The sequence below is a fragment of the Micromesistius poutassou genome, assembly GCF_964030765.1.
Source record: "Micromesistius poutassou genome assembly, chromosome: 1".
NCBI lineage: Eukaryota > Metazoa > Chordata > Actinopteri > Gadiformes > Gadidae > Micromesistius > Micromesistius poutassou.
In genome coordinates this window covers 8202988-8224005 of record NC_140271.1, presented here as the reverse complement: position 1 = coordinate 8224005, position 21018 = coordinate 8202988, and the positions used below count along the sequence as shown (strand labels likewise).

The 21018-nt window shown below is 45.4% G+C and overlaps 1 protein-coding gene across 1 annotated transcript; it reads left to right on the top strand.

The window, feature by feature from the left end:
- Positions 1-255: 255 nt before the first annotated feature.
- On the top strand, positions 256-17226 carry fbxl19 (F-box and leucine rich repeat protein 19). Its single transcript, XM_084488591.1, has 11 exons — positions 256-603; positions 3236-3436; positions 7611-7754; positions 8964-9050; positions 9429-9620; positions 9845-9877; positions 9968-11463; positions 13085-13248; positions 13611-13772; positions 14713-14934; positions 15151-17226. Exons 2-11 carry the CDS (start codon positions 3251-3253, stop codon positions 15405-15407), a joined length of 2943 nt encoding a protein of 980 aa, XP_084344717.1. The 5' UTR covers positions 256-603; positions 3236-3250; the 3' UTR covers positions 15408-17226.
- Positions 17227-21018: the final 3792 nt, after the last annotated feature.

Here is a 21018-nt window from a genome sequence, read left to right as displayed (position 1 = left end):
CAATAGAAAACAAGAACAATAGCAACGGACAGTGATCTTTTCATATTTTCTCTTTCATTTAGACAATTTTCATTTTATTTACATAACATCGTTCAGAGGCTACCATTTGTCGCACTACATTGTATGCCATTTCCCAAAACATCCTCTGTCATAAATGTCTGATTTTAAATGCATGGAAGACCTCGGGGAGAACACGTTGTAAGACGTGCAAGACAGAACAAGAAAAGAGGAGAGTGGGGGTCAAAGAAAGGAGTAGCTAGGGGAATGGACACAACTCTGTATTGCGCCCTACAATTTATCGCTATCGACCCGTTGGGCAATCATAATACAGGAGCGATTTAGGAACATAGCGACATAGCTTTGAAGGGGCTAGACTGCTAGCTAGCTGATGCATTGAAGCTAACAACATGGGACGCGTGTGAACGTGTGTTACACGGGGGTTACTTAGTAGCTGTAGTAGCAGCAGCTACCAGCACCCTGCCAGGGAGAAAGAAACAAGGAAGCGCACAGCTAGCAGAGCTAAATCAAAGCTAACATTAGCTAACTGTTGGCCAATATTATTTCTAATGAGCGACCAAGGAGTATGCGACCTGAAACGAAAAGGTTAGTCCTTGCAATACATTTCTGCACCATCACCCAATTGTGGCAATCACTTGGTTAACACTTTGATTTTTATGATGCTGTAGCAATAATTAAAGAGGAAGCATATTGGAGTGGGCGAATGCAGAATACCTAGCCAGTCTACGTTAATATAAAAATATATATTGAGGAGATAAGGATATGCTTAATGTGTTGTTTAAATCCTGTATGGTGTCTTCTATTTCAGCAAAGCTACAGTTAATATTTCATTGGCTAACGTTGTACATTTTCTTGTACTGTCTAAATGTAGGTTACTACAGGCTACCTTGTGTAAATCGGTTAGCTGGCTCTTAACTAGCTTGCAAGTGGTGCCAGATGCGCATCTTCATTATTCTTCAACAGCTAACTTAAGTTAGCATATGTGATGGGATTTTTTGTATTTCTTAAATTTACAATATATGCCCTAATTTCTCTGGCGCATCTTTCAATTTACAAATGATGTAATGTATACGCAACGTGCAATATTCATATGTGAGACATTAGTAATTGATTACACAATCCAGTGGGCTAACGTTAGCACTTCTACCTTAGCAATCATCAAAACACACGCAATTAAAGCTGCAAATAACTGGCCCACTTTTGTACCACATGGAAGTATATGCTTAACAACTGCTGGATCAATCAGTTGAATTAGGCTAGTTGCAGAATGTAACAACCAGGTAAACCCAGAATTTGGGTTATCCAGCACTGGGCATTACTGTGAAGAAGATTGTGAGGAGAAAAGCTGAAATTAAACGGCTGTAGAGATACCCGAGATGTTTATTTTTGAGAAACATTCTGTTTCTGCAGTGTCACACCCCTTTTCTTGCTCCCACCGTGTCTTTTTCCGTCCCCACTCTTGAAGCTAAATTGAAAGGTAAATAGAAGAGGACAACAGTCACTATTCAATTTAATTGATCTACCACTCTACTGTAGCCCATAGGGTGGTTCTCAAATGAAGTCCCAAACTAACACGCAGTATAATTTCACTTTGTCACACTCTTTTCATTTTAAGTAACATCAATCTTGCGTATTGATTTCATACCTAAATTTATTGACACACACATTACTCCTCTCTAATCTAGGGACTGTACTCTTCATGTGCATTACTCGTTTCATGTGAGGAAATCAGTGAGTTATTTTGCCAAGAGAGCAGGTGGCTATACTCTAGCTCTATGACCTGTGTGTCGCAGAGTAATACTCAAGTGAACAGTCTGCCGGAGACAATACATTATACAGTCAGCTCCAAAAACAACCTAGCCATAGATTCCTGCTTTGCTCAACAGTGTCTGTAATTATTCTCAGCAGATTCAGAGTAGATTAAGGTTGCCAATACAAAAGGGCTGGCAAGCAAATCTGTGAGGCACTCTGTGATATGTCACTGCACCAATGAATCCAGGGGGGTGGGTGGGGGGAGTCCAGGGGTGTTATTGCACTGAGCAATCACAGGGATTTTTGAATTCAGAGCTGCAGCATCCCCCCCCCCCCCCCCCCCCCCCCCACACACACACACACACACACACACACACACACACACACACACACACACACACACACACACACACACACACACACACACACACACACACACACACACACACACACAACCTGCTGATTAGCTGTAATTGTCACGGTGTTAGAAATAGAAACACAAGGAGATGCACCTCCAGTACCAACACATGTCTATAGAGGTAGCCTGTTAAAGAGTAATGTGTCGGGTGGGTAACAGTTGCTCTGATGGATCTCGACACTCAAAGCAGCGATTTCATATTTTTAAGAACCAGCTGGTTCATGTTGGCATCCTCCTATTGCGCCATGCTTCCAGCAAAATCCCTGGCCAAAATGTACCAGCCTGGGTCTACCTTCCAGCCCTCATAAAGTGTAAATATGGAGCTGAATCAATTTCTTTCAACCATCAAAAAAAACTTAATGGACATCCTTCATCCAGAGATAGAACGAGGCTCATCCCGAGCTTCAAAACGCTGCGAGACAGTGATGGCATGCATGCTCAATGGTGCTGATTCGGCAAATTGCCGTGCTAGATCCGAGGGGAGCTATTCTGTAGCTAACTCTGCACTCTTGACTGGTAACACTGAAGGGGTTTAAACTTAAAGAGAATTTCCCTACCGGAATCAATAGCCTGCCCATTATTATTCCTTGAACAAAACAGGGGTCATTTGATTTCAGGCATTTGCAGCTCACTTCTGCCTCACTGACTGCTTGGTTTCTCATTGCGCTTGTTTCTCTCTTTTTCTTTCTTATTGCTCTCTCTCTCCTTCACAAGCTCTCTATTCCTTCTCGCTCTCTCCCTCGGTTGCTCATATAATACATGCTGTTTCCCCCCAGTGTATTGGTACAGATGTATATGAGCTATCGCCGCTCCAGGCAGGATTTCTTGTTTGTCACCTTGTGCATTATTAACCATTTGCCTGTTTTGTTTTTCTTTTTTTGGTGTCTTCAATGTGTTTTTGAGGATCTTTTCTTCTGTATGCCTGCATTGCCCCAACTACCCATACCCTACTATCCCTCACCTTGATCTGTTCTCCTCTTTGTAGCACCTCCTATATACCCATGATGATTTACCCACCCTCTTCCTCTGACCTCTCCCCCCCCACAGCTGACTTGTTTGGGGATGTCGGGCAGTAAGGCGCTGGGCGGGGGGGCTGGCGGGGGGGCAAGGCGCAGGAGGACCCGGTGCCGGCGCTGCCAGGCCTGCATGCGGACCGAGTGCGGGGAGTGCCACTTCTGTAAAGACATGAAAAAGTTTGGCGGGCCCGGTCGCATGAAGCAGTCCTGCCTCCTGAGACAGTGCACAGCGGTGAGTACAACACTCCTATACATGCATGCATGCATCTATATGAGGAAAAGACTCGTTTTGTCAGGCATGCTTTGGGCTAGCACTATGCTGGTTTGTACAGCATTTGATGGGTTATTACCTTGTTTCTGTGCATATTATTTTCATTTATTGTATTTTATGCTTCTTCTTTAAGCACTTTGGGATCCTGGTATATAAATAAACTTTGCCTACTTGCTTTCACACACATGCACACAGATTTGGTTTGCACAGTCAAGCACCATGTTCTTTTTGAAAGCTCAATGGCTTAAGTATTGCACTCCCTCTGTGGGAGTTAGAGGTTCTATTCCCTCTCTAATGCAGTGCGTAGGAATGAGTAGGGGTGCCATAGCTGCTTTGAGAGGAATTGCTATGCATAAAAAAGGCTTATGAGACGGTTACAATTTTTATTATATGTATGATCTGGAGTATTGTAACCTACTCTGACAGCTTTTTTGAATGCAAAAAATAATGTTATACGCAGAAATTATTTACTCTTTTTTTTTTTTAAGCCATGCATAATATAAATATAAATCCGAGGCATTTATTTCAGTGGATTGGGAATAGCACGAGTTTGTGCAGAAATGATTCATCAATCCCAAGACAATTATTTGATTATGATTTTGATGATTTACTTTTTTATCTATCTGATCGGAAAACATTTGATATATGTATGAAAAAGTTCATTGCATTGTTAGTGGAGCAACCCTAGCATGTGGTTAGTGTCCCCTTCAGCCTATTGCAAGACCATGCCTCTGCGTATGATGGACTACATATTTAGTATATTAAGCAATAACTGCATATGGACATTCAGCATGAAGATAAGACTGTACGGACAGTGCGTATTTATATGGTTTGAGGCTATAGATGAGGATGCGTGTGGGAAGGCTTGATAGATTGTGCCATTGATTAATGAATAACACAAAACTAGAAGTTGATATGCATTGGAGGTAGATTGTTTGAAATATATCTCGTCAATCGGGTTTAGGTTAGGCACTTGGTAGTGGGATGCCAGGGCAGTGTACAAGCTGAGCAAGGAGAATCTCATGCTATTGGGTTTGGATTGGATTACTTTCATTGATGCAATTTTAAAACCGCACAGCAGTGTGAATTTCTGTCCATATGTATCAGACATGATGTCTCAATGTGGAATACATAGTCTTCATATTGGGCTGCAACGTTGCCGATCCCCAGGATTATGAACCAATGCTTGGCTTCTATCAAACGCCGCAAAGCTGTCATTTAAGTAAGAGTGAGAATTTATTCAGCGGCCGTACTTCCTCCTGGCTTCTGTGACACAGAGGTAGCTTGCTGGTCTTTTCTTTGCTCTGGCACACGTGAGAGAGTTCTGTGATGACATAATCTCTTGCTGTGGTATTTTGGACACTTGGAGTACACACATGTGTGTGCGCGTGCACACACGTTCATTGACATACACTTGCTGCAACTGAAGCCCTTGATCGACACCAGGAAAAAAGAAAATATGAACAGCAATCAGTTCAGCAGAATTCAGCAGTACTCTGCATAGAAACACACACACAGTCTTTTTAAAAGACTCAAGGTGTGATTATGCCGATGCTTCAAATAGCATCAGCTGAAAGCCGGAGCCCGGCAGGCGACTGGTTCTGGGTTTCCATGGCAACGTGTGTGTGTGTGTGTGTGTGTGTGTGTGTGTGTGTGTGTGTGTGTGTGTGTGTGTGTGTGTGTGTGTGTGTGTGTGTGTGTGTGTGTGTGTGTGTGTGTGTGTGTGTGTGTGTGTGTGTGTGTGTGTGTGTGTGTGTGTGTGTGTGTGTGTGAGCAAGAGACTGTAAGAGAGAGGGAGAGCTGGCTTTGATCCATGGCTGTGGTTTCACAGAGATGCTCTCACAAACAGACACAGATACACTAAAGCCGTCTCCGCAATTACTGGCATCTTCTTTCACCCCCACCCTGATCAGAAGCTCCCCCCTCCCACCTCACAGAGCTGTATAAAGGGAGATTGTGTGTGTGTGTGTGTGTGTGTGTGTTACTCCAGGAGAGGAGAGCAGAGGAGGAGGAGATGAGTAGAAAGACCTGAGAGAATGTGTGTAATACGGCAGAGGAGGGGAAGTGGGTTGCTCTCCTTATGCATCCAGGGGGATCAGAGGGTGGAGGGCTGCAGGAGTAGAATGAGGAGTGTGCTTCTGGGAGAGAGAGAGATGAGTGGAGACGGGGTAGGGGCTGGGGTGGTGGTGGCACTCCCAGTAGATAATAGGAATGATATTAAGGATGCATTTCCATTTGATCCACAGAAAAGGGTAATTTACAGACTGAGAGGGATGAGCTGAGTGAGATTGAGGAGGATGAGGGAATGGTTGGGAGGAGACTGTACTGTGCCGTAAGGATGTGAAGGGAGCGGAGATGTGGATGAAGCAGTGATTTTGACCGCTGAGCTGCCCGGTCCTCCTGCTTTCTAGAAGGAGCAGAGGAGGAGATGGTTAAGACGTATTAGAGTATTAAATTATTTCTCTCTATCCCCATCATTTTGGTTGTGGCATTTATTGTACCTGCCTTGTCAGCTTGTTTATAGATGGGCATTTCTGCTCTGCTAAAAAGTGTGTGTGTGTGTGTGTGTGTGTGTGTGTGTGTGTGTGTGTGTGTGTGTGTGTGTGTGTGTGTGTGTGTGTGTGTGTGTGTGTGTGTGTGTGTGTGTGTGTGTGTGTGTGTGTGTGTGTGTGTACTTTGTGCACACACGTATGTAAAAGCGCGTGCTTGCGGATGCCTCTCCTCCTCTTTCATGCTGAGCTGGAGTTGTGTCAGGGGCCCGAGGTTTCAGTTGAGCTGAGTCATAGTCACACAGCACCAGAAGGCAGCGCCCAGACAGTAGCGTGGACTCCATGTCCCAGAGGTCACTTGGTAGTCAGGTTGGCGTGGAAGCCAGTGAACGGTTGGATAGGTCTGCTGTTCAGGTTCCCCAGTTGGTTTGAGGAATTGAATTGGAATGATGGCCTCTCGAATTATGCATGGTGCGGTGTCTCTTTTTAGATGGGTATTTATTTATCACTTCAATATCTTTAATCATTTCTTTATGGGCCAAGATGGTCTTAACAGATGAGTTTCAGCCTGCGGCAGATGATGGGTAGTGTTTCAGCTGCATTTTAAAATGACTATTTATTAGTAATGTATCCACAACATGATGCGTCCTCCTGAAATAAACTAACGATAGTCGAATGGAGTTGTATAATATCCGGATATTTGTTTTTATGACCTTTGTCTGGATTTTTATTGGGATTGTCTTGATGTTGCCGTCGGTATCTCTACGCTGATTTGAAATTTGGGGGGCTAGAAGTTTGTGTGCACTTTTGTAATCTTGTATGGAAATGCAACATTCAAATTTACATTTTAATTGCTTGAACAGACTACAAGAAAATTGCTGACTGTCAGGGCTCCACTCTGCAAATTGAGTGACAGTTCTAAAATGTGTCCTTACAATTCTTTTAATAATTAATAAACGTGTTAATATCTAAATGGGCCATTTAAACTGAGCTGATGGACAGGAGCACAAATGGGTGGTTGTGAAATATGAACCCAAAAACAAATTTATTATATTTTCCACCAATTGACATCGGCCAAAACTTTAACTGATGACGCGCTTGTCGATGACGCAACAGCACTCACACTTTGATTGTCTGTTTAGTTTTATATTAGAACCTACCATAAAATCGTATTGATTTGCTTAGAAGCATTGAATATTTTGGGGTTTTCTCAGAGGGACGGCGACACACAATGAGATCCGCGATGATGAATTCAGTTGAATATTCCCTCTTTTACAGTTCCATATGGCAAAACGTGCCAATAGAAAAACATGCCAATGTCTTGACTGATGGTGCAAGGCCAGCAGCAGTATGAGCAGCATGCCCCAGCACACGGGGAACAGAGGACGGTGCGATGCCCGGTCACCATCATCCCACTACCTAGGGATCGCTATAGCAGCGAGCTCTCGGTTCCAACTCATAACAACACCAACAAGCCAAGAATTCAAAGAATTCATGTCTACACCATAAAGACTTATTTCCTGTTTTCGATTTTCCCTTTCTTTTTTCTTTTTTTTTGACCAGGCCTCCTGTTCCTAACATTGTTGGTATTTGATGAATGTATATTGATTTCCCCCCCCCCCCCCAATTTTTCTCTCTCTCTGCAGCCGGTGCTGCCCCATACAGCAGTGTGCTTTGCGTGCGGCGAGGCGGGGAAGGAGGACACGGTGGACTCGGAGGAGGAGAAGTTCAGCCTCTCCCTCATGGAGTGCACCATCTGCAACGAGATCATCCACCCCAGCTGCCTCAAGGTGTGTGTGTGTGTGTGTGGCTATGATGGATAGGATGTGCTGGCCCTCGTTCCTATCCCCATATGACTAGCTCTAACACACACACACACACACACACACACACACACACACACACACACACACACACACACACACACACACACACACACACACACACACACACACACACACACACACACACACACACACACACACTACTTTCTCTGATGTGTCTGTCATGTCCCGTAACACCCGCACTTAATCAGTCCAGCTGTCTTAATAGGTGTGGCCCCTGGTGTGTGCGTTTGCCTGCAACTTGCTGCTACTGTAAACATACGTCCTGAAAAAGTGCTTTCACCTTATGTGCCCACTCAGCTGATATCTGAGGCAGTCACAGAATGATATGACGGCAATGGAAACACAACATGTTTTATAAGGTTTTATAGATTACTTTTGGCACTGCCAGTATAATTATTAATGAGTTATTTTGGTTTTGTTATCTTTGTCTGTTCTCTTCCTGAAAATGTTTCTTCTGGCAAGCACATAGACATGATAAGAGTAGAAGTATGCCTTGCGTAGAAGTAATAATGGAACATCTACAAAGGTCGTACAATTTCGTATGATCCGCTTGACACAGTGAAGATGAAAGAGATAACAAAAGATCTGCCAAGCTTGTTCTTCATCTGCAAGCGGAAAGTGGGTCAACTCGTCCAGAAATTGTGTTGCTGTGTGTTTCTTCTTTTCATCTGCTCTATGAATAACAATGATGTTACATGTTAAACGTGTCTTTATGGTGGCAGTTGGAACATGTTTCAACTCGCCCCACAAATAATGAAGGGAAAAGAAGATGTAACGTCTGCATTTAATCATACAATTACTTTGTCTATGTCTGTGTGGCGCTTTGGGATTACTAAAGATGTTCTTCATTTATACCATATAGGGAATTTGTCCAAGCACATAACAGTAAAGATGAGCTCTTAGCTCATCTTTACTGATTCTTACTGATTCTTACTACTAAGAGCGGTAGTAAGAATCAAAGAGATACAAATGTCAAATAAAAAGATGCAAAGGTGTATTAAAAAATATTTCTAAATACACAATAGGAGCAGTGTAATTTAAAAACTCAGACTGTATTTGTCAACATCCTTGCCCGTACATGCCAATGTATGTTCATGTATTTGTACATCCAAACACGGGTTGACATCCGGTTCTATGTCTCTCTGTCCTAAGATGGGTAAAGCAGAAGGCATCATCAATGACGAGATCCCCAACTGCTGGGAGTGCCCCAAATGCCACAAGGAGGGCAAAACCAGCAAGGTGAGACCCCCCAGAGTGGTAGTGGGACACCCAGATTGGTAGTGCGACCACCACTGTGGTGGTGAGACCCGCCGAGGGGTGGTGTCATTTAACTTTTTCTTTTTAAGTAATTTTTTTAATATTTTTAAAGTTGAATGAAGTTGGACAAAAATGTAATCAATTTCTTTTTGTTTCCTGTTTTATGAATTCATATATTTTCTGGATATGTACAATTGTGACGGTATAAACATCACAGGGGGAACTTGCATTTTATGATGTAATATATTTATTTTATTTTTTACTTCCACAACGTGGAAGCAATCGAGTGGCTGAGATTGTCAACAGCTGCATGAAGTGTCGGCCTGCCGGGTTCACTCTGTAACGCCCGTGTCCACCCAGGACCAGGCGGACGGGTCCGGGAAGCGGCGCCTGGACAGCGGCGAGGTCGGTCGATGGAAGCTGACTGACGACCCACCCCCAAAGAAGAAGGCGCCGCCCTCCTCCACCCTGGAGGACGGAGGACGGACGGACGGGGGCCACAAGCGCAAGAAGGAGAAGGAGCAGCCCCAGGACAGTGGGCCCAAGAAGAAGGTAGGCGGGACGCGATGCGTTTGTCTGTTCTCTAACGGTGCATCCTGTCATCCTCTTGGCTGTCTTTTTGAGTCCTTTCATCATTCATTTTTTTATTAGAATTAATTTCTCTTCTTTTTTTTCTTCAAACTTTTAAATTGCTTGAGAATATATTTCCATGCAATGGAGACTACTCTGAGAATGACTTGACCCCGCTTGTTTATCTCTTTCCGTCTGCCTTCTAGATCAAGGGGGCCCACGAAAAACGCCTAAAAAAGGTGTGTGTGTGTTACTTTTTTTAAAGTATCGCATGACCTCTGTATCTGTCACTCAACCAACACTCATTTTCCAACGTCCCCTTTCTGCAGAAACCGAAGACGGAGACGTCCGAGTCCAACGGGCCAGGCTCTTCGGGGGGCGGCGGAGGTGGTGGCGGGGCAGGGCAGGGCTCCTCCTCCTCCTCCTCCTCCTCATCCCAGGCCGGCGGAGGCGCGGGCGGGGGGGGCCCGTCGAGCGCCGACCAGCGCTCCCACCACCGGGAGAAGCTGGAGCGCTTCAAGCGGATGTGCCAGCTGCTGGAGCGCCTCCCCGAGTCGTCCTCCTCCAGCTCCTCCAGCTCCGAGTCCGACTCCGAATCCGACTCGGACGACTCCTCCCGGGAGCCCGGCGGCGGGGGCGGGGGCTCTTCCCCTTCCTCCTCCTCCCCGGCGCCTCCTCCTCCGCCCCCGGCCATCGTCTACGGCAACAGCGGGGGCGGGGGCAGCCGGGGGGAGCGGGAGCGGAGCCGCAGCGAGCGGGAGCGGGAGAGGGAGCGCGAGCGGGAGCGGCGCCTGGCGGAGCTGGGCTTCAGTGCCAGCGAGGAGTCCGAGGGGGAGGGGGGAGGCGCAGAGGAGGAGGACGAGGAGGAGGAGGAGGACAGGAAGCGAGAGGAGGAGCCTCCGGTGAGTGTGGCCGACAAGGCGCGGAGGAGGGGAGGAGGGGGTGGAGGAGGAGGAGGAGGTGGGGGCGGAGGGGGAGGAGGAGGAGGAGGAGGAGGAGGAGGAGAGGGAGGCGTCCCGCAGCAGCGGGGCAGGAAGGGGCCTGTGATGGTGGATGGAGATGATGAGGAGGAGACCCTGACCTCAGAACGGACAAGGAAGAACTCCTCCTCGCTGCCCCCGCCCTCGCCCCTCTCCTCCAATCAGACGCCGCCGTCTTCCGGCTACTCGGATGGCTTCACGGGGAAGCAGCGCAGCAACGGGCAGGAGGCGCGCAACGGACGGACCCGGGGGGGAGGAGGGAGGGAGCGGGGGGGAGGAGGAGGAGGAGGTGGTGGAGGAGGTGAGGCTGGGGAGAAGGAGAATGCCAGCGGCGTGTTGTCCAATCACAGACATGGCGGGGGAGGGAATAAGGGCAGCGGCAGCCGCGGGAATAAGATCCGTAACAAGAACCAGACGTCCGCGGGGTCCCGCACCAACGCCAACAATAACAACAACAGCAACAGCATCAGTCTCTCTTCCTCGTCGTCCTCCACGTCTTCCTCGTTTATCCCCGCGTCCAACGGCGGCGGCGGGGGGAACGCGGGCGCCGGCGGGCTGCTCATGTCGGCAATGGCCGCGTCGCCACGCTCGCAGCCGTCCCGACTCACGCCGCGCTCCCAGATGATGAAGCGCAGCCCGCCCGCCGTCCCCTCGCCGCCCCGGCCCGTACAGATGGAGCGGCACCTGGTGCGTCCGCCCCCGGCCTGCCCCGAGCCCAGCTGCCTACCCCTGGACTCGGGCGCCTCGCACATCATGACGCGGGACGTGTGGATGCGTGTCTTCCAGTACCTCAGCCAGCGGGAGCTGTGCGTCTGCATGAGGGTCTGTCGCACCTGGAGCCGCTGGTGAGTACGAGGCAGCCTGCGCGGTGGTATGGAGCCGTGGTGCTCAAATGACAGTGCTCAGGCCCCCTAGTGGTGGTCGAGGGGTAATGTAGGGTGCACAGCAGTCTACTACGTTAGACTCGTTGGCCTCTTATGTTATTACCGTCTGTTTGAGCTTGCATTCTAGTCTAGGTGTGTCTATGTTTTTAAATGGACAGATTCATCTTGTGTTTGGGTTTGCAAGATTGATTTATGGTAAGAAGCACTTATAGGATGCAGTTGTTTTATAGGATTCACTTGTATTATAGGAAGAAGCACTTAATTACCTCTGCACTTGTTTTATTGGCAGCACTTATGGGGATCACTTGTTTTTATAGGTTTCATTCAGGTTTTATAGGAAGCTGCACAAGTCACAAGTGAAGCCTTTTTTTAAAATTGCAGAATTTGGTCAGTATAAGATGAAGGTAAATTATTATAGTATTTGGTATTTGGTTTAACAGAACATCATCATGGGGAAGACACAATTAGCTTCTACCAAACATCTTCAATGAGACAACCAATGTAAATGACTTATAGTCACATTGTTATTGTTGTCACAGCCTTAAAACAATCAACAAACACAAGCCAAAAGGGGTTCTCCCGGTCTGAACTGGGACCCTAGTTAATTGGCATTAGACATCTTGGCTACCACCGTAGCCAAGATTTGAGCACAAATGAAAACTAAGAAGTGAGTAGGCATAAATGCAAACTGCAAACTATCAACTTTCAATTGAAGATGGGAAGGAGCTACCTTTCAGGTGCAGGGAGAAATTATACAAGGCATGATAAAATGACATGCACATAAATAAGTTTTTCTATTGTGACAGTGATTATGCTACGATTTTTCGTAGGTGTGTGTGAGATGCTCTTAGCTGATGTGCGCGGGGCTGATGTGTGTGATGCTGATGTGCGTGTGCGCGGGGCTGATGTGCATCATGCTGATGTGTGTGTGCGTGGGGCTGATGTGCATCATGCTGCTGTGTGCGGGGCTGATGTGCACGGGGCTGATGTGCACGGGGCTGATGTGCACAGGGCTGATGTCCGTGTGCACGGGGCTGCTGCAGAGAGGTTTTAGTGTGAGCCCTGATTTCAGTTTCAGCTCTGGATGATTCCAGGAGACACGGTGACCTAATGAGACAATATAACACCACAAGTGAATTGTTTTTAGTCTGCAATTTGTAGCCATCCCGTTGTCGGGGTTTCATATATACTGTTGCTTCTGTTCCACACAATCAAATATGGAGGTGTAACTACTTTTGCTTCCTGCATTTAGTCTGAAGACATGCATGAGCTAATGTCAATGTCTGCTAATGTCTAATTGTTGTATCAACATTGGAGTATTTATCAATGAAGGTCATATTAAGTGTTAAACAGAAGTTTAAATCCAGCATGGTATTTCCTAGTCTTTAGTCTTTACGTCATTACAAATATCAATAGTTATCGATATTGATCAATATGATTAAGCTATATTGTGATATGTCAGCCATATCGCACAGGCCTAGCACAAACACAAATTTTCTGTTGGTATTTCTCCAACGACAGTAATGACAATGTAACAATTGAGCTAGTATCCACAACAATATACGACTGTGTGCCCTTCTAGGTGTTGTGACAAGCGATTGTGGACCCAGATTGACCTGAGCAGACAGCGCTCCATCACCCCTCCCATGCTGAGTGGTATAATCCGCCGGCAGCCCGTCTCCCTCAACCTGGGCTATACGAACATCTCCAAGAAACAGCTCATGTGGCTTATCAATCGCCTACAAGGTGTGTGTGTGTGTGTGTGTGTGTGTGTGTGTGTGTGTGTGTGTGTGTGTGTGTGTGTGTGTGTGTGTGTGTGTGTGTGTGTGTGTGTGTGTGTGTGTGTGTGTGTGTGTGTGTGTGTGTGTGTGTGTGTGTGTGGTACTTCACCCCACACATTTCCGTCCCTCTTTCAATTTGTTTTGTTAATACAGATTGCTTTTATTTTGGTTAATATTGGCGTGAGTATTTATTTAGTTATTACAATTAAATGAAGAACAAAAATATATATTTCCCTTCATTTTGGTCTGGATGTTCTGACTAAATGATGACTCACAATGAAAACGCTTTCATCTTCACTAATACCTCACTGTACTCATCCCTCCCAGGCCTCCTAGAGCTGAACGTGTCCGGCTGTCCCTGGTCGTCGGTGTCGGCCCTGTGTCAGGCCGTCTGTCCCTGCCTCAAGCTGCTGGACCTCAGCCGGGTGGAGGAGCTCAAGGACTCCCATCTCCGGGAGCTGCTGGCGCCACCACCCGACACTCGGACAGGTAGCCCTGCTGCCTATGGCTCTTACTCCCTAGGGGCTGAAGTATGCTCATCATAGCTTAGAGTGGATGATTATAATGGCTGAAAATCAAACGCCCTAACCACTACACTATTCTGCCCGTTAATGAGCCTAACATTGAGATCTCACCTGGTGCCGTATGACTTAATAATAATAATAATAATAATGAGGGGCAAGTAGCTCAGGAGGTAGAGCGGGTTGGCTGGTAACCGCAAGGTTGCTAGTTCAATCCCCGGCTCCTCCTAGCTGAGTGTCGAGGTGTCCCTGAGCAAGGCACCTAACCCTAACTGCTCCAGACGAGCTGGCTGTCACTATGCGTGGTTGACACCGCCGTATGTGTGTGAATGTATGCGTGAATGGGTAAATGTTAGGCAATATTGTAAAGCTAAAATAATAATAAGCTTTACATACACAAAAACTTTTGCAACATATACAAAACAGATGCATGAACAAAAAACATACACAAACATGGTATACATATACTCTAGCTGTGAGATAAAAGGGTACAATGGAAGGCTAAAATAATTTAAAAGGGTCTCCGACATAGAGGTGGTCTAATGTAGTACAACACTGGGCTACCTGTTCTCCATTCCCTCTACAGGTTGGTGTTTTCTCCTGCTGTGTCGGTTAGTCAAACAGCATTAGTTTAATGTTACACTGTGATGAAATACCCCCTGATGGTCTGCCCGCTGGCCCGTTGTCCACAGCCATTTAGCAGCAACAAGGGAAGATCTGGCGACATTTAAAAGGGAGAGTTACCCAAGAGTCATTCCAATACTGCTGTGGAGCACATTTAAATTTTTAATGTTACAGCGCTTGCTTTAAGATTTCCCTGGCCACGTGGCTTAATGGCCTTCTTAATACGTTACCAACGTTTTTATAATCATAGCCCCTTCCTGTGTTCCCTCCTTGGCCCTTGACAGCCCACGGCGAAACCAGAGGCGGGCGGTTCCAGAACGTGACAGAGCTGCGATTGGCCGGTCTCGACCTGACGGACGCTTCGTCGCGCCTGTTGGTGCGCTACGTGCCTCACTTGGCAAAGTTGGACTTGAGCCAATGTGGCAACATCACGGACCAGACGGTTCACACCCTGACCTCCCCCATATCCCCGCTGAGGGACACCCTGACGCACATCAACTTAGCAGGTACGCGCACACACTCGTGCACACACCGGCGTGCGGGCTTGCACGCAAAATGACACGCATGCACCCACACATGCTAAATACCGGTCATGGTGTGTTGAAATGATTGTCTTCTCGCATTGCAAAGTGTGTTGATGTTATGTTTGGAGGTAACAGAAGATCAAAGTGTGTGTGTGTGTGTGTGTGTGTGTGCGTGTGCGCGTGCGCGTGCTCCCCAAGGCTGCGTGAAAGTGACGGAACAGTGCGTGCCATTGCTGCGCCGCTGCGCCTCCCTGCAGACGGTGGACCTGCGCTCCTGCTCGCTCCTCTCCTCGGACAGTGGCCAGCTGCTCTCTTTCCCACACAACCCCTCGTCGTCGTCCTCGTCCTCCTCCGTCGCCAACACCACCTCCTCGTCCTCGTCCTCGGCGGTGGCGGCGGTGGCGCCGCCCACCTCCTGCCCCTCGGAAGACCGGACACTGCTGAAGAATAGCTAAGGCGCCTTTTGATGATGTCATCAGACTCTCTCCTATGTATCTTTCTCACGCACGCACGCACACACACACAAACGGCAGACGTACACGTACACGCACTCACGCGCGTCAATGCAAGGCCTCAAAAATAGGACGAGTCTCCTTAATGTCCGCCCGCGCTTCTTCATCCTGTCGTCAACCCCGGTACACCCATGACTTCCTGCCCCCCCCCTCCCCCCCTTCTGTTACACTATGACAAGGCCGCCAGGGATCAATCAACAAGACACGCCCAGAAGATATCAGTCAGCAAGCCGGGATCCTGGGGGGCGGGGGTGGCTGGATGTGGGCAGTAGCGTTGGAGATGCTACCCTCATAGATATAAACAACATATTCCCAACATATGGATTAAAACAAATCATTTGTGATCACAGTATATCGATGTCAACCACAGAAGAAAAGGATTTTGGGGGGAGGGGGACGAGGAAAAAGTAAAAGAAGAAACCTGGAGCATGTACATATTTGTTCTCTGTACAATTTGGGTGTGTGTATATATCTGTAGTTTACTGTAAATTACCCTTTACTTTACCCTCCCTCCTCTTCCCCTTTTCCAATCTCTTTCCCTTGCAACCAATCATGCCATTCACTTGCTCTTTAATAGCTGCGAAACTTGGGGAACAGAGCTGGGGGGGGGGGAGACACACAGTATTTCATATATTTACAAATATTTTTCTGGGAATCAGCTGTATTGTCCAGTAGCTTCTAGTGCAAACGCCATCTGTTCCACCCGCAATTGCTGTCTTCGAGGCCACTACTCTGTCAATATTTCTTCTCCCCAATTATAATGGCTATAAATAGAAATTCAGCCGGGAAGCCAGACTTTTGTCTGTGTACAAGTGATGCAACAATGTAAGCCCCCCCACCACCATGCCCCATTCAGTTGGTCTGCTTTTGGAACGGGGTAGGTTGCACAATTGGTAAATGTTTCGTTGGGTGAATTATCCTTTAAAATCTTGACAGACTAAAATGGAAGCTTAGAAAAATGTTTTACGTTTTTTTTTTAATGGTTTACTTTAAGTTCTCGATTTGGGAGTTTCCCCACAATTTGGCTAAATGTATACATTGGGACACCCTTGAGACATCAAAACCGACAAATTGGGAGAAAATTTGTATTATCATTTTACTTTCAAGTTTTTTTGATTTGACAATTATCATTGGGCATTCATTTTTCAAAATTAACGGTTTAGGGACCATCTTCTGTGTATTGTAACCTATTCCCTGCCCTAGTCTGCGGATAAAGACCTTGCCTTCTTCCTTTAGTATTGGGATTCCACTACTCTGTCAGAAGGTGATGTATTGGTACTAGTGCTTTGTGGCAGAATTATATATCGGCAAGGACAGTATTATCTGGTGTTGCAATTCCCAAAACAAATCTGTGTGCACTGTGGGTCATGAAAGAAAATGGTGTCCATGGTTACGCACTCATGCACAACGAGTCTTCACTGGGAACAAGGAAGTCGGACAACCTCTCCGTAGGGAGTCGATAACTTGTCTCGAGTGTCTACTTTAGTGTTCGACACATTTCAACAGTCACCACTTGTTTTGTTTTTTTTCTTCTTGCTATTGAATGCGACGAACCTGACTGCAGGGGAAAATAGATGGAAACCATTTTTATTTTTTTTCCAGCAGCGCCCACCAGCCCTCATTATTCAGCACTATTGGTGGGGCAGTTGCGTTGCTCTTTGAAATGACTGGCTAGCCGGCAGACACACTCCCTCCATTGAGCTAGCTGGGTAGCTACGCTGACGGAGATTATAATGAATGTACCTATCAGAGATGTTGGCTGTGCCGACCAAACCACTCCTCCCCCCCACCGCCGCCCCCCCCCCCCCCCCCAAGCTCACCGACAAGCCGCGTCTGGGATGTTGTTGTTCTGTTTTTGTTGTTTTTTTGTTTTTGTTTTTTTCTGGGATGAGGTCTGGGTGTTAAAGCAAATGTAAAAAACTGTTCTGTGTGATGAGATCTGAGTGGTGGGGTAATGAATAGAAGATGGAGAGGAACAACCTGGGGGTGGAATCTACTTTCAGGGCTAGACTTGCTGCAATAGAATTAAGGCAACACGGCCTTTTGGAACAAGCTCAGTGTTAACTTTACAAAATAAAGACAATTTCAACGGACAATAAAGAACCTAGGATCAAGCACTCAGTCTTTTAACACTGCCTTTTACCTCTGTTTTAGGTGTTGCCAAACTTGGTTAATTTCATCACTCCCTCCCATTCTCCCCCTTTGCCCGCATCTCTTGGAGAGTGGTGTTACTGCAAACTGGTCCATGCAGCATGTCAATCAACCGTGCACCCAATGATGTCCATGTTAATGCCTTGTGGTGTGTTTTTGATTCAACAAGATGCTGTGTTTGGTTTTGATTAGAAGACCAGGGTGCTGCTTCAATGGTTACTTTCCTTTCTTTCCCTTGTCCACTCTTTGGTTTTCTTTCTTTCACATTTCCCTTCATCCCGTTTTAATTTCTGTTTAATGCAGTTCACAGATGTCCACCGGTTATAACACTTGTATAGATGTACAATTCGAAGCCAGAAAGATCGGGAATCCCATCACTCCTTAAACAAGTCAGTATTCCGTATCTCACTGGCTCAAATTATAGCATTTTAATGAAGTGTTATAATCCGCTGGATTCCTTATTGCTACAAGCATAGCCATATACGGCAAATACATAACCATTTACATAGCCATATAATTGTCATACAATGTCAGAAGTTTGTGTTTAAGGAATTGACTCCTGATGTGGGCTGTATGCCAAAAACAGTATTGTAGTGTTAGTAATTTCTTCCAATTCCTACATGTTCAGGAAGGCCTTGTTTTAATTTTGGTTGTATGAACTGATGTAAACGTCATCATTCCGTATTTCAAAGACAGACAACTCATTTTATCAACTAAAATGGCGTGCTTGTGTCTATAACATGAAGCATTACTTGCCTTTTATTATATATCCTGTGTCCAGTTTCAAATAGAGGCAGAGTGAGTGTCCAACTACAGATGGATGTCACACAACATCAACCTTGTGTGTGTGTGTGTGTGTGTGTGTGTGTGTGTGTGTGTGTGTGTGTGTGTGTGTGTGTGTGTGTGTGTGTGTGTGTGTGTGTGTGTGTGTGTGTCCAACTTTCGCCTCAAACAAGTCTTGCGTGCTGTATCTCTTCTGGTCTGAGTGAATCATCCATCCACACATATTTTACTGTTTATCTGAGATCCCCCCCAAACAGACATATGAGCAGTAGAACACTAGCATTCAATACTAAAGGCAACAGGTGTCCTTTATTACATACCGATGTGGGTTTGAATGGAAATGTGCAAACATCACATTTTTGGTCACAGGTTTCATGATTTTATTTTCTGTGTTATTTATCGCCTTTTCATTACGTTTGATACTTTTTTTTTCTTTTTAATTTTTTTTTTTTATTGTGATCGGGTTATGCGAGTATCAATATTTTTTTTCAAGCCAAAAAACAGACAAATGCCTAATTTATAAAGTTTAACTTTCTGTACATTTCCCCAATTCCATACATATGCATAACACTAAAATATGTAGACATGGGAATTTCTATATAAACAAGGATACTTATATCAGTTCCAGATACAGCTAAACTTAAAATCTGGTTTTGTGTGCACGAAATATCAATTTGTGCTTTGGAGACTTTTATAAATTAGGTATTGGGATGTCGCATGGTTGAAAGAAAAATCAGACTATCTGACCAGAGCCAAGGGTTTCATTACTCTGAAAAGGCTCGTGTGTGTGTGTGTGTGTGTGTGTGTGTGTGTGTGTGTGTGTGTGTGTGTGTGTGTGTGTGTGTGTGTGTGTGTGTGTGTGTGTGTGTGTGTGTGTGTGTGTGTGTGTGTGTGTGTGTGTGTGTGTGTGTCACACAGGGTGTCAGTGAGCAGGAATGGCCATAAAAAAAAAAACAGTTAAGTGTATGCTTAAAATGTACGTGACAAATCATACCTAGCCAAATGATCCAGGGAACTATTTTATTTTGATTAAATCATAAAAAGGAATTATGGCAACATTTGTTTGTCAAAGTAGAGCTTACTAGAAAAGCCTGTATCTTGGCTAGTGTGTTCCACGTCTGCTTTGCAAGATGCTAGACCTGTTGTTGCAGGCCAATAGATGGAGAAGAAGAAGTCATTATGGTTAAATTGCCATGCGGCTTTGCTGCTTGTCCTATTGGCGCAGCCATTTTTAATGTACTGTGATGCCAGGATGCTGGTTGGTTCCCAGCAGACAGGCCGGTCGGGCCCATTCTCAATGGTGCAGGAAAATGCCTCATCGTGCCATAGATGCACCTGATCAATGTTGCGATGTCTGAAATTGTTTAAAGTGTGAATGGGTCAATTTATTTTTATATTGTTTATATTTTGTTTTTGCTTCTTTTTTTTTTTTTACTGTGACTTATTAGAGGGTCAAGTAACCTGAACTTGGCCTGGTGTTGTAAGGGATGCAAATACGCTGTGCTTATCAGCTGCTGGCCACTTTCCATTAAATCAAATGGAAGAATGTCAGAGGAGATCAGCTCTGATTGGTAGCTAATCCTGGGATCTCAAACCGCTCTTATCCAATCAGAAAGTAATATGTATCAAAGTTTCATTGCAGATCCCATGCCACTATCTAGGTAAAGTTCCCCATTACATGAAAACCATACCTTTTGCTTAACTCATTTCTGTTACACCTTTTAAAATGCACTGGATCCTTCCACCAACATCCAATATTGCCAAATTGCTGTTTGTGTTGTGAATGTGGGCATTTAATCCCATTTCATTCAGTTAAAATTTTTTGTTTTACTTTTTTGAATACTTTATCCCTGGGCTCTTCCATTGTGTTTATGGGGGAAAATGAGGAATGTTGGAACAATGAGGAAAAAGAGACAGAAAAAGACCAACTTAAGGCAGCTACTTATGAGTGACTACTGTAAAATGACTAACTAAATAAAGACAATGGGGTTGTTTTTTTTATAAATGTTGGACTGTTCATTTCTTATGTGTTGCCCAATATGTCCCATGGTGATGTGCATGAGATCATGAAACAATTTGAAGAAATGGAACAATTGTGAACATTAGTACAAATAGTGCACAGAAGTAGCAGGCCTATACATTGGAGGGGGAAATGCAGTACCACCCATGGCAACGAGTGCTCTTTTATCAAACATTCCCTTGTCTGGGTGTGCCTCATTTTGATCTGAATGCCGCTCTTAAATGTTTGAGTCAGAGAGAACATGCAGTGAAGGAAAGTTAGACGGAAGAAATTAAGTATGAAAGTATAACCCGACAGGTAATTATATGGTGTATAAGGTGGCAATTAATATTGACACCTTTAACATTCATGCGGTGCTCGGCGCAAATTATTTTTAATTATTTTGTCGAGAAAGCATTGTCGCCAACATTCGGATCCATATTTGCTTATTCCATAGGCTACTAGAACAACAACAAAAAAAAGATTCAAAAGCCATTAAGTATCAAATAAAACATTTCATGAAAAATAAGTCATGCGTGTCCGTCCCCGATAAGTCCGAATGTCGATGTTTATTTTTTAGTCTAATGGAGTTGTAGACTATATGAGGCCCTATTCCAATAA